This window comes from Hippoglossus stenolepis, chromosome 9, assembly GCF_022539355.2.
Source record: "Hippoglossus stenolepis isolate QCI-W04-F060 chromosome 9, HSTE1.2, whole genome shotgun sequence".
In the NCBI taxonomy this organism is placed as follows: domain Eukaryota; kingdom Metazoa; phylum Chordata; class Actinopteri; order Pleuronectiformes; family Pleuronectidae; genus Hippoglossus; species Hippoglossus stenolepis.
This window is the reverse complement of record NC_061491.1, coordinates 26,587,775-26,607,435: the sequence shown is the minus strand read 5'-3', so window position 1 is coordinate 26,607,435 and position 19,661 is coordinate 26,587,775. Positions and strand designations below refer to the sequence as shown.

The following is a 19,661-nucleotide window of genomic DNA, read 5'->3' as shown; positions in this document are numbered from 1 at the left end:
ACGAGAAAGAAAAAACGATGGCGAGTCGTCGTATGAAATGTTCCACCGGTGAAAACGCAGCCACCTGCGGGTTTTAATTGAAAGGTGCCAGTGGGCGTGAAGGTGAATGCAGTGCTTAAGGCCGTCGATGCAGAGATCACAGGAATTTAGATCCTAGAAGAATTCAGCGCTGAAAAGTGCAGTCGGACAAATCACCTGAATATCACATCACAGATTTATCCTCTTTTTTTTTTTTCCCTCGTTGGAAAGTCTGACGTCTTCTTTTCTGTTAACAAATCCCATGAAAAGACCAAAAGCATTTAAGTGTAAAACTTTCTAAGTCGAGCTAACACGGCTGCAGCTTCACATCGAGCAGATGTAAGAACTTAAAACAAGAAAGAGAATAAATGTGTTTTAGAAAAGTTATTCCTTATAACCTATGACAACATTTAAAGTTACTAAATAACACAGAACCAGGCTCGTTCCCTGTTTTACGCTACATCTTAACAAACAGACATGAGGGAAACTGTCTTTTTCAATTAACTGTCGTCAAGAAAGCAATTTACAAAACGACTGATTTCCCTTTAAAGTCATTAATTGATTTTGGTCTTTTCATGGATTTGCTGACAAAATAAATCAAATGCAGTCGAATTAGTCCCATTAACTAAAAGGTGACAAACCCATTTGTCCTTTAATGTCTCTGCAGTAATGTTACGTTTCCAGAGGGTCGACATTCTCACAACACAGATCCTAAGCTAGTGATCAAACGTGGCTTCGTGTTTTATTTCCTCCTTATTTCTAACAGAATGTGATGAGTTGTCACTTCATGAAAAAATTAACAGAAAGTACAAGTTTACTGCTAAAAAGAAAAGGAAAGAAGAAATTGAAGTAAACAGTTAAGAGCCTAAATTTAAACCTGTGTCAATTAACAGTTAATTAAAAAAACAGTTTTTAAGGAAGTACAATAGAATCCGATCGCTTCTCGTATTCCAGGTGCAACACGAATCACAACATCTGGCTGCGTAAAGACGACTGTGAACTTTATGCATAGAGAGAAGTCTGAGGAGGGCGAAACGAAGTGGTTACGGCCGAAGTGAACCGACTGGGTCAGACTTCCCGAGGTACTGTGCAGCAAGGCAGGGCCGAGCTCCGGTAAGGCTTCGTGGTGCTAAGAAACATGTCGGTGGAGCCCAAGGCCATGAAGAGCTTTCTGCAGCGGGTCGAGCAAAGGTCAAGCGTACGATCACAGTTCATTCGAGCGGGAGTTCGGTTTCTTCTTGGTCTTAATTAGATCGGTCGAGATGCAGCAGTAAAAGGCCTCAGCGAGCGGGCGGAGCTGAAGGAGACGTGGAAACATCGCCCACTCCACAGGATTCAGCTTTTTCCTTTATTAAAAGTGAGCGCCGTAGTAAAATGTCAGAAAAGAAGCGTCGTCAGAGCATTTCGTTGGAAAATGATCCCAAACCAGAAGAAGCTCGGGGGTTAGCTAACAGCACGAGGCAGAGCTGGAAGACACAAGGTAACGAGTCACTGTTTAGAGGGAAAAGGTGCAGCTCCGAACGGGTCGAGCTCCCCCGGCTGCGAGGGCGCCCCCTGCTGCTGCTGCTGCGGCTGGGGTCCACTGTGGACGACCACCTCTGTGAAGGGCACCGCCCCGAAATCATCCATGTCCCCACCTTCTCCCGGAGCACCGTGCAGAGAGCCCGTCCTGGTCTTACCATTGGCCGGGCCCATGTCACTCTCACTGTCCACGAGGCCTTGGTACTGGCTGTGCCGGCATCCGTCCTGAGGTTGGAACGGTTTGGCTCCAAACGGGTCTAAAATGGCCTCGATGGCCTCGTCCGCCGGCAGAGACGCTCCTTTGTCCTTCGCCTCAGACATGGTGATATCAACGCTGATGTTCTCCTTCGAGTCGGAGGTGCTGAGGAACTCGTTGCTGCTCTGGGAGTCTCTCCGGCCGACCTTCTTGTGCCTGCGGACTCGCTCCGGCGTGCGGTAGGTTGGCTTGTTAGTCTTGCGCCCCGCAGTGGGTGTACTGTGGTGCCGTTTGCTGCCCCCCGCTGTGACCTCTTGCTTGGTTCTTCTCTGCCGCGATGACAGCTTCTGGAGGCTGCGCTGCTTCAGCCTCTGCTGCTGAGGACTCGCCGGCTCCTCGTAAGACGGCTGAAAGATGTCGTCGGCGCTCCTCGAGGTCACGGGAGGTGGCGCCGTGGAGCCCGGGTGGAAGGGAGAGAAGCCAAAGATGTCAAAGGCCTCAGGGGAGCCGGGAGGCGATTGGCCCGTTGGAGCTTCGCTGCCGCTCTTGCCAGACACGGAGAGGTTCCGGGTGAACGGCGCTTTGGTAAAAACGTCAAACTCGGCGGCTGCTCGCTGCTCTTGGCTGACTTGTCTGAAAGGCGCTTTGGCGAAGATGTTCTCCGAGGGCTCAACCTGCGGAGCTCCTCCAACGAAGGGACCGAACCCAAACACATCCACAGGCTCCTCAGCCGGAGCAGCTCTGGCTCCGCTGGGCGACTCCGGAGGGCTGATGAGGGTCATGGCAGAGTCTCCTTCACGGCTCCTCCTGGTGGCAGCAGGAGGAGCAGATTTAGCAGATTTCTTAGAGCGACCCTTGACTCTGCCGGGGTTGTAGTCCGAGTCCGAACTGTGTCTTGTCCTCCTCCTCCTCTTCCTCGGAATCCATCAGCAGAGGCCTCTGTCCCAAGTTCTCTGGCTCGGTGTCGTCACCATGTTCACTGTTCAGAGCCTCGTCCTCCTCCGGCTCCTCTTCCTCGCTGCTTTTCGGCGAAGGAGGGTCAGACTCAAAGTCGCTGTCGGACTCTTCACCTGATCTGCAGTTACTCCTCCTGAGGGGTTTGTGCTCCTTGACCGCAGGAGGCTGCAGCTCGTCTGCAGGGGTCGAGACGAGAGGAGGAGGAGGAGGTGAAGGAGGTGGTGGAGGAGGAGGAACACTGGCGTCCTCACTGCTCTGCTCAGTCTGCGTCACAGTGGTCGATCCTGCAGAAACACAAACACAAGAGTCAAACACGTAGAATTCACCTCAGTTCTCTGTAATTGCTTTTTTTTTTAAGTTTGATTATGAAAGTTTAAAAATAAAGGGATGACTGAGAAGGAGCAGAAGTTTTCATTCCCCACAACACGACCTCTGTATTTGTGGTATTACTGAAGTCGGGATTACTTTGCTTCTAAAAATCCAAATCCCAGCAGTTTGTCTAATAAGGAACCAGAAGGAGCGACGGAGGAAAAGCACAGAAGTCAATATGGTGTAAAAGCTGCTGCGACTTCTCTCCTGTGACCCTGAGAGGAGACGAGCCGGCTTAGAGGCTGAAGACGCTTTTCAAGATATTACTTTTAAATCTAAATCCCTCGGTCACTTGCTTCCGTCGTACAAAGTAAAGCTTTGTTCTGTAATCGCCTCTCACTCTGCATTTCTATAAATTCTATACAAAAAAATTGGCATTTGATAAATAAGCAATTTAAATTCCAAGAGATTTGCCTCATGGTAACTTTGAAAAATGTCTAATTAACAAGTGGATGGTCTCCAATTCGACTGAAAATAAATGGTGTCGCGCACAATGAGCCAATTTATTGTTTCCCCCGTCAGTGGAAGTTGTACGTTCCGGAGAAAGGACCCCTGCTGTGAGCACGGGAACGCAAACCTCCACGTGCTGATTCAAACTGGCAGGACGCGAGGACGCAGGAGCCAAACGCTCGGAAGCAAATAGACGAAAAACAATAAAAGACAGAACAATGTAAAATGAGGTGATCTGCTTCTTCTCTGCTTCATGTGACCTGAAGATTATCATTTTCAATCATGTTCACCTCTCGGACTCGATGGGACCGAACAGAAACATCTCTAATCACACGGATTACAGGTCGTCCCTGATCTCCTGCAGACGAGAATAAGTGGTGAAAACACGCGTGTGATTGCTCTCTTCGCCGGATGGAAGATGAAATCTGCCGGACATGTCGGCGGGACAGAAGCTCAGCGACGTCTCTGACCTCGGCACCACGACGGGACAGATTGGTTTGACTGGAGCTCACGAGACTCTGAACCAGAAGCTCCGGGAAACACAAACGACTGCACGTTCCACTGGGTGTCGTGTTCCCAGTGAAGGGATGATACTGGAGCGGAGGGTTTTAAATACACCAGTGAGGCTTTAAATAAATCTGCTTGAATAATTAAGTCATAACCCAAGAAGAAAATAATAAATATCCTCTGATTTGAGCTTGTTTTTTGTTTTAATATTATAAAACTAATTATATCTTTCTGGCAGCTTTTCCATGAAAATTACACTTTAGCATCTTTTATTTTGTCAGAGAAATGTATTAGCTCCTTGACACCAACTGGTTCTGATGAGATTCTACATGAAAGAGTCAATCCAACATTTGTCTCTTCACACAGTGAAGGATTCATCTTATCTCTGAGGAGCAGTAAATTAAAGGATGATGTGTGAAACTAACAAATATTCTTCTACACATAAAAGGCTCAAACAAACTAATCTGTCTGTTCTTCAGTTACAGGATTAGATGGATTCAAATATCAAAGAGCATTAATCAAAGGAATTAAGAGTTTATATCTTATTCATGTCAAAGTCTCGTTAATCAGAACGAAATCAGAGGGTTTATTTTTTTAGCAGGAACTTTTTTTACTGTATATTTTATATAAATGAATGAAATAAGTTTGTTCATGTGATTAACATTCAAACGGCAGCACAGCTTCAAAATGAGAATATTTACTAATGGTATTTACTTAAAGCCTTTTATAAAATATACATTTTGTTGCCTGATTATGTCTCAGTATATATTTATGGCGTACGGACATAAACCAAGAGTTTCTCATCTGATTGAGGCTCAGAAAAATGTTTTAAACGTATTTTCACAACTGAAATAAAAGTATGGACAGAAGAAACCCGTGAAGTTTAAAATCACACACAAACATGAAGCGGTTTAGATTTAAATAAGCTCATAAAATCTGTGACGAGGCCATTTTTAAAACTTATTTAAAAACAAAGAAAAATATAAAAACCTGTTTATCAGCATCATAGCTTTAACACGAACCATGTCACAGAATAAGCTGCTTAATGTTTCACACACACACGCACACACACGCACACACACACACACACACACGCTGGTCCTGGACAAACATGGCGGTGAGTTTTTGTTTTGACCTTCGCCTGCTGCGCGACGGAATCAGTTCGATTTGATTGGACGACAGAGCGCTCACACAAAAGACGGCCACGATAACTTCAGGAACATCTTGCTCGTGGTGGAGAGAAGCTTTCACTTTACAGATACTTTACAAAAAGGAACCAAAAGGGAAAACGGATTTTGGATGTTTTTTTATTTATCAGTAACATTCTATAAAGAGAATACATTCACACTCACAGTATGATACAGGACCTTTTACATAGTCGGCTGCAAAGAAACAGGATATGTGGGAGACAACTTGTGGATCTATGGGTCGTCTCCTTTCTGCAGGAGCGGTACCAGGAGCTGCTGATATCCAGAACAACTAAAAAACACTTCTACCGTCTCAAATTTAAAAGTCCCCAGACTTCTACTGGTCTGGGCTCTAACGTAAAGCTGAGGGGAATGCTTCGGAAACGGGGGGAACCCCAAAAAACAGATGAGAAAGCACAGAAAACTTGCAGATGTAAACAATTAATAAACAACATACTCAATGTCTATGTTTGCTTGTTCTCGTCCCCACAAAGTCGGGGATGCAGGTTCACGTTTCCTCGCACTTTAAAGAAACACATAAAAGGAAAATAAAGTGCAGTTAATGGCTCTGGTCGTCCCTTTCACGCTCTTTTTTTAGTTTTTTTTTGGCTTTGATGGGGTTTTGTTTTAACTTTAAATCCATCCACCGGTACACATGAACAAGATGTTTCTGAATGTGGCCGTCTCACTGAATGAAAGAACCCAACGACTCAAACGACGACACGATCAAACTGAAATGAAGCAACGTTTCTTCCGCAAAGAAAAACTAAAACAAACAAAAAAAACCAACAAGCCCAAATCAAAGCAGGCGGTGACGTGAGCAGAAACGTGACGAGGAAGAGAAGCGACATCTTGAAACTTACCTTCAGCTAAGTACGTGAATACATTTGTACGATAATGTGACTCGTGTGCGTGTCTGCATGGACGACTACGACGGGTCACGCTCGCTTGCTGCACTAAGGCGGAAACACAGCAGCACAGCGAGGGTTCACAGACATACAGCCCTTCGGGATTGTATGGATTCAAAATAAAAAATAAAAACAAACATAATAAAAAAAAGAGCAATCATCAGAGATTCCTCTCGGTACAAGTTAACAGTAACACAACAGAATGTGCCGTCAGCCATCAGTCGTCTTCAACATAAAATAGTAATAATTATTACGATAACAGCTGTTTTAAGTACCAAAGTCTAAATAGTGTTCAGCCGACGCGTCCTCTGACTTTCAGCTGTCACGTGAAGTCATCGCTCGTCAGATACATGAGGCCGGAGACCAACTTGCTTTTAAAAGACGCGTCAGCATCATGGCTGCCCCGGTGTCCTGCGTCCATCCAAACGATGCAATACTCACATGAACTGTAGGGGGCAGTGTAGTATGTCGCAGGGTCAGTGTGCGAAAAACGATCGCAGAAGGTTTTGAAAACAAACTACGTGACCAAGTTGTTAATTTCCTGCGCCTCACATTCCAGCTCCAACTTCTCCTCCATTTGTTTTTGTTTTTTCAATATGTAAATCCAGGAAATCTACATAGTTCTGTGGTGCTCCCCCTGGTGGAATAGAAAGTGTGTGAACGCATCACATCTGGTTTAACAGGACGTGTATCTCCGGCCTTTCCTTCGTTCCTTTGAGCAAAGAAACTCTTTTATATTGTCGGTCATGTAAAAAAAGAAAAAAGTAACAAAAGGCACTTTGAACCTACAAATGGAAACAACTTCACAATAAACTTCACAATAAAAGAAAAACTCTTATTTGCTTTACTTGACATTTTTTTGTGCAGCAACTTCACCACCTTCAAAACATCTGTCCTGGTTTGTTGTGCTCCCGGAATTAAAGTCAATATTTTGTGGTTTTATCATCTTTTAAAAATCAGCTCAACGTGACATGTGAAGGGCTGACACTTCGACCTTGACCAACAGGGGGCGCCAAAGTCACACATAGGTGAACTCCACCCACAGAGGCTTCGACCTGAGCTGCTCTGTTTGTGTAAATTCATCCTCAGTGAATCTGCAGAATCCAAAACACATCAGCACGATCCAGTGGTTTGTAACGAGGCTCCTGCTTCATCTACACATCTACAAACCAATCAGAGTCGAGTATTGGTCGACGCAGCCCACGTACGTGATGACGACAGGAAGCACGTGTGTCATATCAAATGATTTAGTGCCTAAATAACAACGTGAAACCAAAAAACATCAAACCAGGACAGAGACTCCAGAAAACAAACTGTTTCACTGACGTTTCAGGAAGTTGCTGGTAACGACTTTTTACACTATTAGATATTAAACGACCAAAATAAAATCACCTGTAAGTGACGTAACAAGCCGACACACTGCGATGGCACAAACACAGGAAGCTTAAAAGGCTGAATCCAAAAGGAACTTTTCTTCATGCCAGCCTGAAGGAATGAGACCCGACGACGTGGGGTCGACCTTCCTGGGGTTTTAATTCGGTAAAAAAAAAAAAACTCTTTTTGGTTTTTTCCTTCCATCCAATTTGAACTCAAACAGAATTTAATATTCGTGAAGACGACAAAATATTTCCACACTTACATTCAAGTGCTCCGAGGGTTATATTGCATCTTTATCTGCTTTTATTCCACGTCTGAACTGTCGAACTTGCATCTAAGAGATGAATTTACTGTAGAAAAGTGTTTCTTAGCGTCGATCCGTCATTAAATAAATTCCACGAGGAAACAAAGAGCGTTTCTAAACGGCTCCTCGGAGCAGAAACCCAGCGACGCAGTGAAGAAGCAGGAAGCACAGAGGCACAGAAGCTTATTGCTGCCACCGATGTGATATATGTAGAAACGCTGCACTTTGATATTCACGCTGTCACACCGACGACGTGTGACGGGGTTCGACCACGTGCAGGCGGACGGGTTAGTGATGAGGCCGAATGATAAACCGCTGGTCACCAGGTTGAGTTCGAGTGGAGGTTAACGCTTCGTGGTTTGTGAGGAATCTTTGTGTTTCAGTTTAAAGAGAAGAAGAGTGTTGACTGTATTTTAGACATAAAAAACTGAGGAAGTTCACGTGTCTATATTTACCAGACTAAGTTCCAGGGCTGATCGATAACTGGGCTAAACTGTGAATGTAATATTCTATTCTAATATACACTAAATGAATTATAGGAGACTTTGAAGAAGCCTGAAGAGGAAAGTTTTGGGCTGTGAGAGGTTTCCTGTGAGATTCTAGGATTATTAGGCTCAGTGTTCTGGATTATTTCGTCTCACGTGATCAGTCTCTGAAGCGTCACACTAAAGAGATTTGATAACTAGTGTTGTACTAATTGCATTTTAACATTTGATGAACGTGGACGTTTTATGGCTTTAAACAAAAGAAACAGACGCTGGAGTCAAGTTATGTAAACTGACATGATGCATTTCTTAAAAAACTGTGTTCCTGTGGCTGAAGCCTGTGATCAGCACCAGGCCCAGATTTAGAAGCCAGAGCTGATTTGAGTGAATTCAGAAAATGGATTTGTTCCTATTTAAGTCACAGAGGAGCACCTTTATATTCTATTCTACACTGACAACAGAAGCACATCTAAATCTGAGGAAGGGGAAACAAAACCATCTGACCGATCATTGGTTTTTTAAAGCCCCACTGTGGGGGACTGGGTGGGACTGGGGCTCCTGACTGGTGGGAACAGAAGAGCTGGACAGGGGGGGGGGCAGGAGAGGGCCCAGAGGGGGCAGGTGGATCCACAGTGTTGGGTCCTCAGGGTAGAGACTCCTCTAAGACTTGCCTGCGCTGGCCACGAACGGGACTGAGCCGAACAGGTCCTCGGGCAGGAGGGGCTTGGTGGCGGCGGCAGCCTGTCGGTCCGTTTCCACACTGGCTGTTCTCTCCACAGGATTGTCTACATGAAGAAAGACAACACGACACTTAGATCATCCACGGTTTATTTTTAAACCACCAAAGGACAGTGTGCTCCATCTGGTGATCACTTATTCTTCACTGTTTCCTTCAAATACAAAGTGTTATTGACTTTTATGGTCTGGAACAAACTCATATGTATAAAAACTTTTAAAACGTTCCTTAAAATGAAAAACTTCATCGAGGAAGCACAGTTTTCTTATTTTCTTCTTTTACAAACTTTTCTCAGTAAGGGTTTTTGTAGATATTTCACCTTAACAGACAATAACACAGCGGCACTGATGGACATGAGAGAAAAAGCAAACACTTGTGTATTTGCAGATGAAGCCGGTGTAAATAATAACCACTTATTAAAAAAGGAAAAGTTTGGGGTCACTTGCTTGCTCGGAGCAAGTCGAACTCCCGGTCGATCAGCTCCTCCTCCGTCAGCCTGGAGAAGTTGTCCTCTCCGAAAGGGTTCCAGCGCGACATGTCGGGGGGGTAACTCACTGCGCTGTTGCCGCTCTGAGGGGGAGGGGTGACGCCGTCGGAGGCCAGCAGAGGGTTTCTACCGTGGAGAGAGGAAAGTAAAAACACCAGGTCATTGTTTGGATTTGACCCGCAGCAGAAACAGCTCCGTCACAGCGTGTGTGACGATATCATCAAAACTGAAATCCTGACGCACAAAACAAAAGACAAATGGGACTTTACCTGGGGTTGGTGTACGAGGGATCCACAGGTGATATCCCCCCCATCGGTCCACTTCCTGCTGCAGGCCCAGCAGAGGGGGTGGTAGTGTTATAGGAGCCGAGGGGGATCTGGAACTCAAGAGGGGAGGGCATGTAGGGGAGAGGCTGCTGGGGGGGATGCTGCTGCTGCTGCTGCTGCTGCTGCAGATGATGTAGATGATGCTGCTGCTGCTGATGTAGATGATGTTGCTGCTGCTGCTGTTGATGATGATGATGTTGTTGATGTTGCTGCTGCTGCTGTTGCTGCTGCTGCTGCACAAAAGCCTGTTGGTACTGGTGCAGCTGAAAGGGAAGGAGGAGAGGGAGAAGAGGGGGAAGGGAATGAGGGACGGACCTTTGATTTTGTTTTTAATGGCGCACAATGACGGCAACGAGATGATTGAAATGTTGTTAGAAACCAGTTCTGGATTTGGAAAGCTGGGGACACGGTGGAGGGGAGGGATGAGGGAGTGAGAGTCAAACAACTCGTCCGAGATCAAAGTCAAGATTCAAACTGCAACAAGGATCAGATCAAACACCGGCGGAGGAGTTTGAAGCTGCGTGTTTGGCCACATGGAGGCAGAGGGGGACAGGATTTATTGCATTTGGATGTAGTAGTTCCTTCTTCTATTAAATGTTTTCATGTTTTTGTTAAGATGAAAAGGAAAACCCATCATTCTGTGCAAATAAAACTGATCTGATGTTTTTAATCATATCATAAATTTGCTGTCTTCTCAGTAAGGAGCAGGTAGAAGCTCACAGAGGAAAATGCTGCTTCTTAACCGTTCAGCAGGTCTCTAGGGAATAAGAAGTAGTTTTCAGAGGTGCTCTCCTCCCCTGTCTGTGAACCGCTTCATATGTCAGGACGCGACGTGGAGGGAAGCTGCTCGATTTCACCCTCTGTTCGATCCCGCCGTGGCTCCGCTCGGACCAGATTGCCTCTGAAATAAAACAGATGGTGCGCGTTCGGTGGGAAACAGACTAAAAATTGCACCGCCGTCACAGTGCACATTTCGAGGACCTGTGTTTGTGTGTTTGATTCAGTCGCTGTGTAAATACGAGTTTACTGAATATTTGGACAGCGTCAGTAGGAAGTTTGAGCGTCTGCTTCCAATGCTGCTTGGCACCGACATGAAGCCACTCAACGGAGGAGGACTGGCTGCCAGCGTTTGGAACAGAGAGAGCAATTTTAGGCCACTCTGACATTAAAGGGAATATTCAGCGCCGTGTTATTTCATGCTGCGTCTCCATGTGTTTCGCTGTCATTTGCTCAATCTATTTATTGCCGTTTTGGATCCGATCCTCTGCTCTGAAATCCCGTCAGGACTCTCAGTTAGAAGAAGCAGCCTCAGATGCTTGAATGGGCTCGAACGCCAACAGGAGCGAATCCACTCTGATGGACGTCCATGTATTAATAGCACAAACAGAGGGTTCAGGGTTCAGAACTCACCATGGCTGCGTACTGAGCCTGGGCCTGAGCGACCTGCTGCTGGTACATGGGCTGCATCATCATCTGCTGCTGCTGCTGGAGCAAAGCCTGCTGCTGCTGGAGCTGGAGGGACTGCTGCACAGCCTGTTGATACTGTGTGGGGGGGGGTGGTGTAAAGACGATAAACGTTTTAGTGACGGTCCCAGAAGAGCAGTGAAGCCATTACTTTGTCTTCGACGAGGATATACACGTGTATTTTTGTACCTGGAGGTATTGGAGTTGCTGTGCATTTGCATGCTGCTGTGCATGCTGCTGTGCATGTGCATGTGCATGCTGCTGTTGCACGGCTTGTTGCTGCTGTTGGTGATGCTGCAGCTGCTGCAGACGCAGGTCGCCGGGCTGCAGCTGCTGCAGGACGCGGTGCTGCTGACTGCTGGGCTGGGGCTGCACGGACAGCTGCCCGGAGCCGGGGGTGGGAGCTGAGGGGAGGAACCACCAGAGGTTAAGCATTGAGCTCAGACGTATGAGATTGTGACGATTAAAAGAAAACATAGAAGGGATAATATGTGATAATACAACATGTTCCCGTGCACAAATGAGGGTTAGGCCAAGTTTACACTAGACAACTTTCAGTGTTGTGATGGGGGGGGGGTCTTGCCGCTGTGAGTTAACTCTACATGACTGACAGGCGACAGGGGGTCACACACACACAACCATCCATCACCAGGAGAAACCCAGACTAGCCAGACTATCCAGCTGGAGGAGGTTTTACAGAACAGGTTTATAGTAAGTTGAGAATAATTATTATGAGTTATGAACAATGTAGAAAATCAACATTTGCTAATTAAAAACTTACATTTTTCCTGCCCTCAAACTGAGCCTACGAATAAAATACATTTCTACAGTCAGGGGGCACCTCACCACCACCAAATCAGTTTCCTCTACAACATTCTCACAAAATGACTTCCTGTACGAGTGTTGACATAAGAGCATTCCTTCAACACGACTGAAACGTCTACACTTATTAATTATCAGCTCGTGGTAAACGAACCTTTCTGTCCGTTGCTGACGGGAGCCGAAGGCACGGTCATCGTCACGGGGGTGACGGTGTTGGCGAGGGGCAGCACGTTGCTGTTCACCGCCTTCGGCCTCTGCCTGGGAGCTATCGATGTTTCCGTCGGGCCGACAGATTCCGTTATCCTGAGCAGAGGGAATCAAACAGGTGATGTGTGACGTCCCTCGGTCTCTGGTGTACGTCCGGCAGCTGAATGTCAGATTAAGGGATTTATCGTTACCTGGCTTTTGTCTGGCTCTTCCTAGCAGCGACCTCGCTGGCCGTCAGCGGCTCTGGGAGCGTCGTGGGGATGGGAGAGTTCTGTAAGAAGAGGACCAGGAGAATTGTGTTAAAGAGAAACAGACGGTGACGGCTGAAACCATGATGGACACTTCATCCCAGTGACTTACGAAGAGATTTGGCACCGGACAGTCTTTTCCAGCTAACTTGAAGGCAAAGTAGGACACTTGGTAAATGTCTGGTCTCTTCTCCTGATCTGGTTCGAGCATGTATCCTGGAAAAGACAGAAAGAGAGACGTCGTTTAAAAAAAAAAAAAACCTTGCAGAGCAACACTGGCTGGTGTGATAGTTAATGTGCATCGTCCCTCTCTGGTCACACGGTGGAGCTGTTGGTCAAAAGATTTATAAAAAAAAGGAGGCTCCACCACAACAAACTTTTAGGAAAGTGAAATAACATGAAAGAAAACAGACAGACTGGTTCAAACAGGCTGAGATGTGTCGACAGCTCCAGTCTGATACAGATCTGTGAGGAACAGAATGCTGTAAAACATCTAAACACGACAGCTAGTGGGAATTACAATCTAGATAATGAAAATATATATTAGCTCCTTCTAGAAAAACAGGACTGTACAAATTCTCAATATGTTTAAAACTTAACGTTAACAAAAGGTGGAGTCGACAGTCAAGTTCCAGTTTGTGTTAGTGTGTAAGATTTAGGTAAAAGGATCTATCGGCAGAAATTGGATATAAAATAATCCTAGTTATGTTTTCTCGAGTGTGTTTCATCTAAATTGTACAAATTGTTGTTTTCTTGTGACCCTTTATAAATAAATACTTGCGGTGAGGGGATTTGGGGGAAGGAATAATTGGACATGGGTCATATCCAAGAAAACAAATAATACTTTCACAACACATACAGCAAATATTTAGATGAACGAATATTGGCTGGAAAGAGGTTACGTTAGAAGAGAACAGACTCATGATCAATTTTCTCAGACAAGCAAACAAGAGTAAACACAGATGTAGGATCAAGAGCCTATTTATCTATACTGATTATAATAACTCCTAAATCACTAATACAGAGATTGAAAGTAATTCTGAGGTGATGATAAATCAATAAACAATCATTCTCACAAACATTCTGGCATCATTAACGTGAATGACCAATAGACTTACTGATTAAGCAGTGCAACTTGAAGGAGAATTTGGAGTTATCTGGAACGATAAAGGTTCCGTCACATATGGCAACTTGACTCTCCCCAAATGGAAGAGCGAAGAAACACAGCTTGTACAACAAGCATCCCAGTGCCTGAGGAGAGAAAAGAGAGAAACCAGGGGATTATAGTGGAGATCACACAAGTCATTGCAAATGTCCGTGTCAGCACGATAACAAAGTTTTAGAGACTGAATCGAACAAGGTCATTAGATGTAAAACGGTAAAAACTGAACCTCTGAAAGTGGAAAGTAAGTTAGGTCGTTTAAGTCGTGATGGTTTGACGGTTGTTTCTGACACATAAATTATCTTTATTTAGTTTGTTTGGCAGTGAAAAGGTTTCAGTATTAAACCCCAACTGTTAAAAAGATACACAATGTCAGAAATAAACTGTGACTAAACTAAACTAGAATTTAAGGTACTTTCCTCACGACCCTCACACCAGACACAAACACTACCTAACAAACTGAACTGTGTTTGTCGAGGAAGAAGAAGAAGTAGAATAGATTCAGTAGAGCGGAAACATCCACCGAGGGCCCAACGGTCTCCTGATGAAACCGCACTGAATCCAAGAGATCTGGATTTTTATCTGGATCTGCACCAAATTGCAGACGTTCAAATATCAGTTTATTCATCAAGATCCATGAATCGATCTATAATGTTAAAGAAAGTGGGGGAAAAGTCCTCTATGATCCTGATCCACACCAACATTTGAATGATCCATGCACGTCCAGAAGTTTGTGCGTTATAACTCCAACAGACAAACACAAATGAAAACCTCCTTGGGGGAGCGAGTTCGTTTCGTGTTACAATAAACTGTGATAATTGTTCAAGGTCCCAAAGGAAACGAAGCCGCGCTGCTAATCTGTAAAAGTCCCATGAACAGGAAACACACACGGACTCTTACGGCCCCTCGTGTGTGGGATGTTGATGTTGTCGACCCCCTGAGCTCGACAGGAGAGTCTAACAAAGAATTAATGTCTCTTATGTCACAGGATAAAAAGCTGCTTTTTTAAAAACGTCTCCTCTGGAGAATACACATCCAAACACAGCTACATGGAAAAGTGCTCTGCTCCCACATCACATAATCAGCTGTTGCTATATTTGGCTGCAGCATCTTTTATCGCTGATGATGCCGTTGGAGATGAAAGAGACTTTGGAATCAAAGGAAATGTTTTTCTTCAAGGTCTAAATCTGAAAAGAGAGATTCTTCACAGCTCATCTCCCACCGCGCTGATCCAGGCTGGTAATCTCCTAAACTCAGTAACACATCATGTGCACCAACATGCGTGAACACACTCATGTGACGTGTGTGTGTGTGTGTGTGTGTGTGTGTGTGTGTGTGTGTGTGACGTGTGTGTGACGTGTGTGTGACGTGTGTGTGACACAGAATAAGAACAGCTTCAAGACGTGTCTGAACCCAGAACAGGAAGTAAGACCCACAGGAGACAGTTGACAGGAAGTTGGTCTGGAGTTTTGTCATGCTCTAACCAGAGGCCCATTTAATATTTAAAAAAAAGAAAATGATGGCTTCATGAACCGCAGAGGAAATTAATTTGTCTCAGTAGCGGAAAGTAAAGAAAGCACAGAAATGCAGAAATATAAAAAAAATCCCCAGTTAAACACAGGACACTGAGCAGCCCTGAGACATTTAAAGTATAAAGTCTTAGAAACAATATAAACATAATTAAATAAAAACAGGAGTACAGGAGGGACAGTGTAGCGCATACATATGTTTATGATGCTGAGAAATTATGAATTTAGGGCAGGTCATTGTTCACAGGCGGAGGTGGATGAGTTGTAAAGTGTGATGGCGGTCGACAGCAATGACTTCCTGTTCAGCCCCCGGACACAGCGAGGTCGAGGGAGTCTGCGGCTGAAGGTGCTCTGTAGTTCGTCCAGGGTTTTATGAAATATGTGTTTCTGGATTTAAAGTTTCCGTCTGTTCATTTTTAAACGTATATATGTAAATAACAAAGAATCGCAAAGAATACTGAGTTGTGGCTTGTGTCCTTTTCAAAATGTGTCAGTGCTTCAGAAAACTCCCGATCCTCTAGTAAGGATTGTAGAAACTAGACATTTAATTCTACAGATGTGTCATCAACAGCTACATCTTCTTAACGGACTCCCTGGGCCTTTTGCAATCTCCACCACTCCTCAAAATGGCTGCTGTCCAAGTCCTTCCTGCCGCCTCTCTCTGCCTCTCACCTTCATATCAACCCAGGCCCATTGCACTGGAGCTTACTGGTCCTGAAGGGAGGCTAATTATCTCAAATGGGGAGAAAATAGAAGAGGACGAGGGATCAGATGGAGTCGTTGGCTTTGTTGTGAATGATGTTGCTCAATGTTTCATGAGAGGAACAAAAAAAATAAAAAATAAAAAACTGTTGGAGAGCTGGTGGAAGCAAACAGCCCAGGGGCGAGCGAGGAGCAGACACACAGAGCGAGAGAGAGAGCCAGAGAGGAGGAGGAACCCGTCAGAGCAGAACGACGGCGGCCAGGACAAACCAGCCCTGCAGGGTACAGAACACACACAGACAGACACACACACCAAGCAACACCTTACCCATATATCAGCTTTAGTGGTGATGGGTATCCCTGCATACAAGTTAATCATCTCCGGTGCCCGATATGACAGGGTCGTGTACCTGAGATACAGAAACAACAGAAACTCAATGACAGCTCAGAGATGAGGCAAGGTGAACAAGTTCATTTACTCCGGTTTCGGGATTTTCACTATTGTGAAAGTGCTCATTCCGCTTCTTTCTTTTCTTATATTGTTTATTTCTGTCTCAACTTCCTGTGACTTCCAATCCAAAGAAGTGTCTTCACGAACAAAACCAATCTTTTGGTCGGACATGATTTTGAAGCACCTTTCACACATGTTTGGTTCAGACTGAATTAAGACAAGTAGTAGGTGTGAAAGCTCTGCAGCTACAAACTCCACCACATCCACCAGGTGGTCGCTGTCTCTGTTGCTGAGCAGGTTGTGTGTCGCAGGTTGTGTGTCGCAGGTTGTGTGTCGCAGGTTGTGTGCTGCAGGTTGTGTGCTGCAGGTTGTGTGCCGCAGGTTGTGTGCCGCAGGTTGTGTGTACAGTTGAAAACATCTTTCTACTGTGGCTGAGAGCGAAGTGAGTGTGAACCAACACTAAAGTCGTCGACCCTAAAGTTTAAAAATGAGCTGAAACTTTCTGTACCGTCGATATAACAGCTTAACTATTAATGTAATAACGCCACATAGTTACATTTACCTTTGGGATTAATAAAATACTCCATCTTTCGAACAATGTGCACAATTAAGTACTTCTTTAACTTTTGTAAGCAGCTCTGTACGTTTGCTGCAGTGGAACTTTTATGTGTAATGAGATATTTTTACAATTCCATTTTACTGGTGGGAAGGTTCTTAGTTTATTACTGCTCTCTCTCTCTTTGATGACGCCATGTTGTGGCTTTGTTCACTGAGAGAACCGAAAATTACCAGAAACATAAAGAGCGTGAGTCACCGCGGTTCAGAGGCCTGATAGTTTCTAAATGACCACGAGGAGGAGAGTTTACACACGGTCATATACTGAAGATAAGCACAGCTCACTTTACTGCAGCTGTAAATGTGGGAAAATTGATGGACCTGATCTTACTGCTGTGATTTGACATCACACAAATAGAATAAATACACAACCAACTGCACACACACACACACACACACACATCAGAGTGTGAATGTGCAGGAGCTGTGACAACAGAGGTGCGTCATGTTTACCGCCTCTCACTGAACCGTCCTCTGCATCGGACCAGCGACACCGCGGCGGCAGTAGCAGGTGTGTTTATGGTTTATTTGAAGTTATGACACTGTATCGCAGCTCTGTGGGATTTACAAGATTTCTCTTCTGCTTTGTGGACGCAAATAAAAAGATTAAAAAAATTACAACACATTGTGTGAAAACCCCGTTTATGACAGCGGTCACGGCACCGAGCCAAATTTAGTTTAGTGAGACACTAAACTGCCGGCGGTATGAGTAAGAGAGAATGTGACAGAGTTGTGTTGTTCTTAGTGATTTACAGTTTTTGTGTTGGTGTGATGTTTGAAGGAAAGATGTGCAGAGTTGACAAAGTTGATAAAGTTATTTTAAGTGTTTTCTGTTCATTTTTTGCTGTTTTTCCATGTGACTGCATCTCAACATTCAGAAAACAGGTTTTTACAGTTTCTGCTGTAGCCTCACTTCAGCCCATTTTCCACTGGTAAAAAAAAAAACAACCACTAACACCTGCTAACATCTGGCTTTTGTCTGCACTGGGAACGGATTCAAATGACTCTACAATAGACACTGGTTTTTATTGGCTCTGATCAGCGGCGATGGAAATGTGACACCCGGGCGAACGAGCTAATCTGGCAAGACAGTGCCACAGTATTCCTGTATTAGGTATTGGTAATTGGAATGTCAGCTCTCGCAGGGACTCTCCAGATAAGGAAATAAACTGGAAATGCAGGTGAAGGTTCATATGGTGCAGGAGGGTCAGTACATGTTGGTCGTTATTGGCAATGATGCAGGTACTGGATTACACTGAGTAAAGACAACGTACTTCTTAATCTCGTCCTCCACCGCAGTGACTCCGTCTTTATGTGGCAGCAGCACCTTGTGAGTCGCACTTCCAAAGTCACACAGCACGTAGTTCCCCTGGTCGTTCAGCAGGATGTTTTCAACCTGGTAAAAGACAAACACATGAATACATATATACGGGAAACATGAGGACTTACACAGTGATGGATGCTGTCGACTGTAATGTTGTCTCAACTGACTGAGGTGAATCACTTAAAACCTGCCACAGCAATTATCCAATAACAGAGACGCAGCCACAGAACTTTTGGACCCGTGTTTTCAATCCAACCTTCATCACCCTCAGGAAAGGAAAGGAAAAGCAGCAGTTGTTGTTTTTAAAGTGTGTGTGTGTTTGTGTTTTCATCCTGTGTCCTCATGATTAATTCTACAGACGCAACCTGCTTTTATTTTGTCAAAAAAAAAACGATGTTGGGGGTTGAGTCCAGACGAAGCTCATCCACAATTACACCACTGTGGGCAAGGATGACAATTAGTGGATAAAGTTGCTTGTTAAAACACACAAATCCCACAGACACACACACATCTGATTTACTACAGTAGTGTGACAAGGCCTCATTACAGTAGTTCTGCCTCAGGAGTCCGATCAAAGCTGATCTGTGGTCAGAGAGAAAGAGACAGATTGTCAGTCTGACAGCAGACGTGTTTCTTTTCGGGTTTCAGGCCACAGATTCCAGATAAAACTCGATTTTAAACTAGTTCTAAACTATGTGAGCAATGTAAGAGTAATACTGGAACGACACGTATGAGCTGCGTTGACGCCGGGCGGGTGTGCCCACGGTTCAAGTCGAGCAGGACGTCTGTTTGCATGGATCAGAATCAGGGTTTATTGCCAAATAGGTTTACACATACAGGGGATTTGCTGTGGTGTGTTTTGTGGAAGCCCTAATATCTAAATATCAAAAAGAGAACCAAATATAAAATATAACAAATATGATAAACACAAGAATTAATGTGGTGCAGCATACATACAACATGAGCTCAGGTTTCCAACTAATTTAACTGAGCAATAATCGTTTTCCATCTGTGCACTTTCAACTTCATATAATGTGCAATACTTTTACAATAGATATATTCTGTTTCCATTGTATATACTGTTTTCTAATCATTATATTTCTTTGTGTTTATATTCCATCTTTACTTTGACTTTTGCTTGTTACTTTCACTTTTCTCTTTGGTGCTGTAAGACGTAGATCTTCCACAGTGGGAATAATAGAGGAATATCTTATCTTATCTAATCTATTCTACCCGTCACAACACGATGCAGTGGATGTACATGCGAGTTCTACTTGACAGAAGTGAAGGAAGGTGGAGGAGAGATTGG

The 19,661-nt window shown here is 44.6% G+C and overlaps 1 protein-coding gene across 1 annotated transcript in view; it reads right to left on the bottom strand.

Annotated features, from left to right (window-relative positions):
- Window positions 1-33: 33 nt before the first annotated feature.
- bmp2k (BMP2 inducible kinase) overlaps window positions 34-19,661 on the bottom strand; it is a 37,750-nt gene continuing 18,122 nt past the window's right edge. Inside the window, 13 exon segments of the mRNA XM_035166720.2 lie at window positions 34-2,628; window positions 2,630-2,976; window positions 8,951-9,064; window positions 9,462-9,631; window positions 9,772-10,091; window positions 11,239-11,370; window positions 11,482-11,696; window positions 12,269-12,417; window positions 12,513-12,592; window positions 12,682-12,785; window positions 13,688-13,820; window positions 16,291-16,372; window positions 18,303-18,424. Of these exon segments, the coding sequence (XP_035022611.2) occupies window positions 1,507-2,628; window positions 2,630-2,976; window positions 8,951-9,064; window positions 9,462-9,631; window positions 9,772-10,091; window positions 11,239-11,370; window positions 11,482-11,696; window positions 12,269-12,417; window positions 12,513-12,592; window positions 12,682-12,785; window positions 13,688-13,820; window positions 16,291-16,372; window positions 18,303-18,424 (3,090 nt within the window). The 3' untranslated portion in view covers window positions 34-1,506.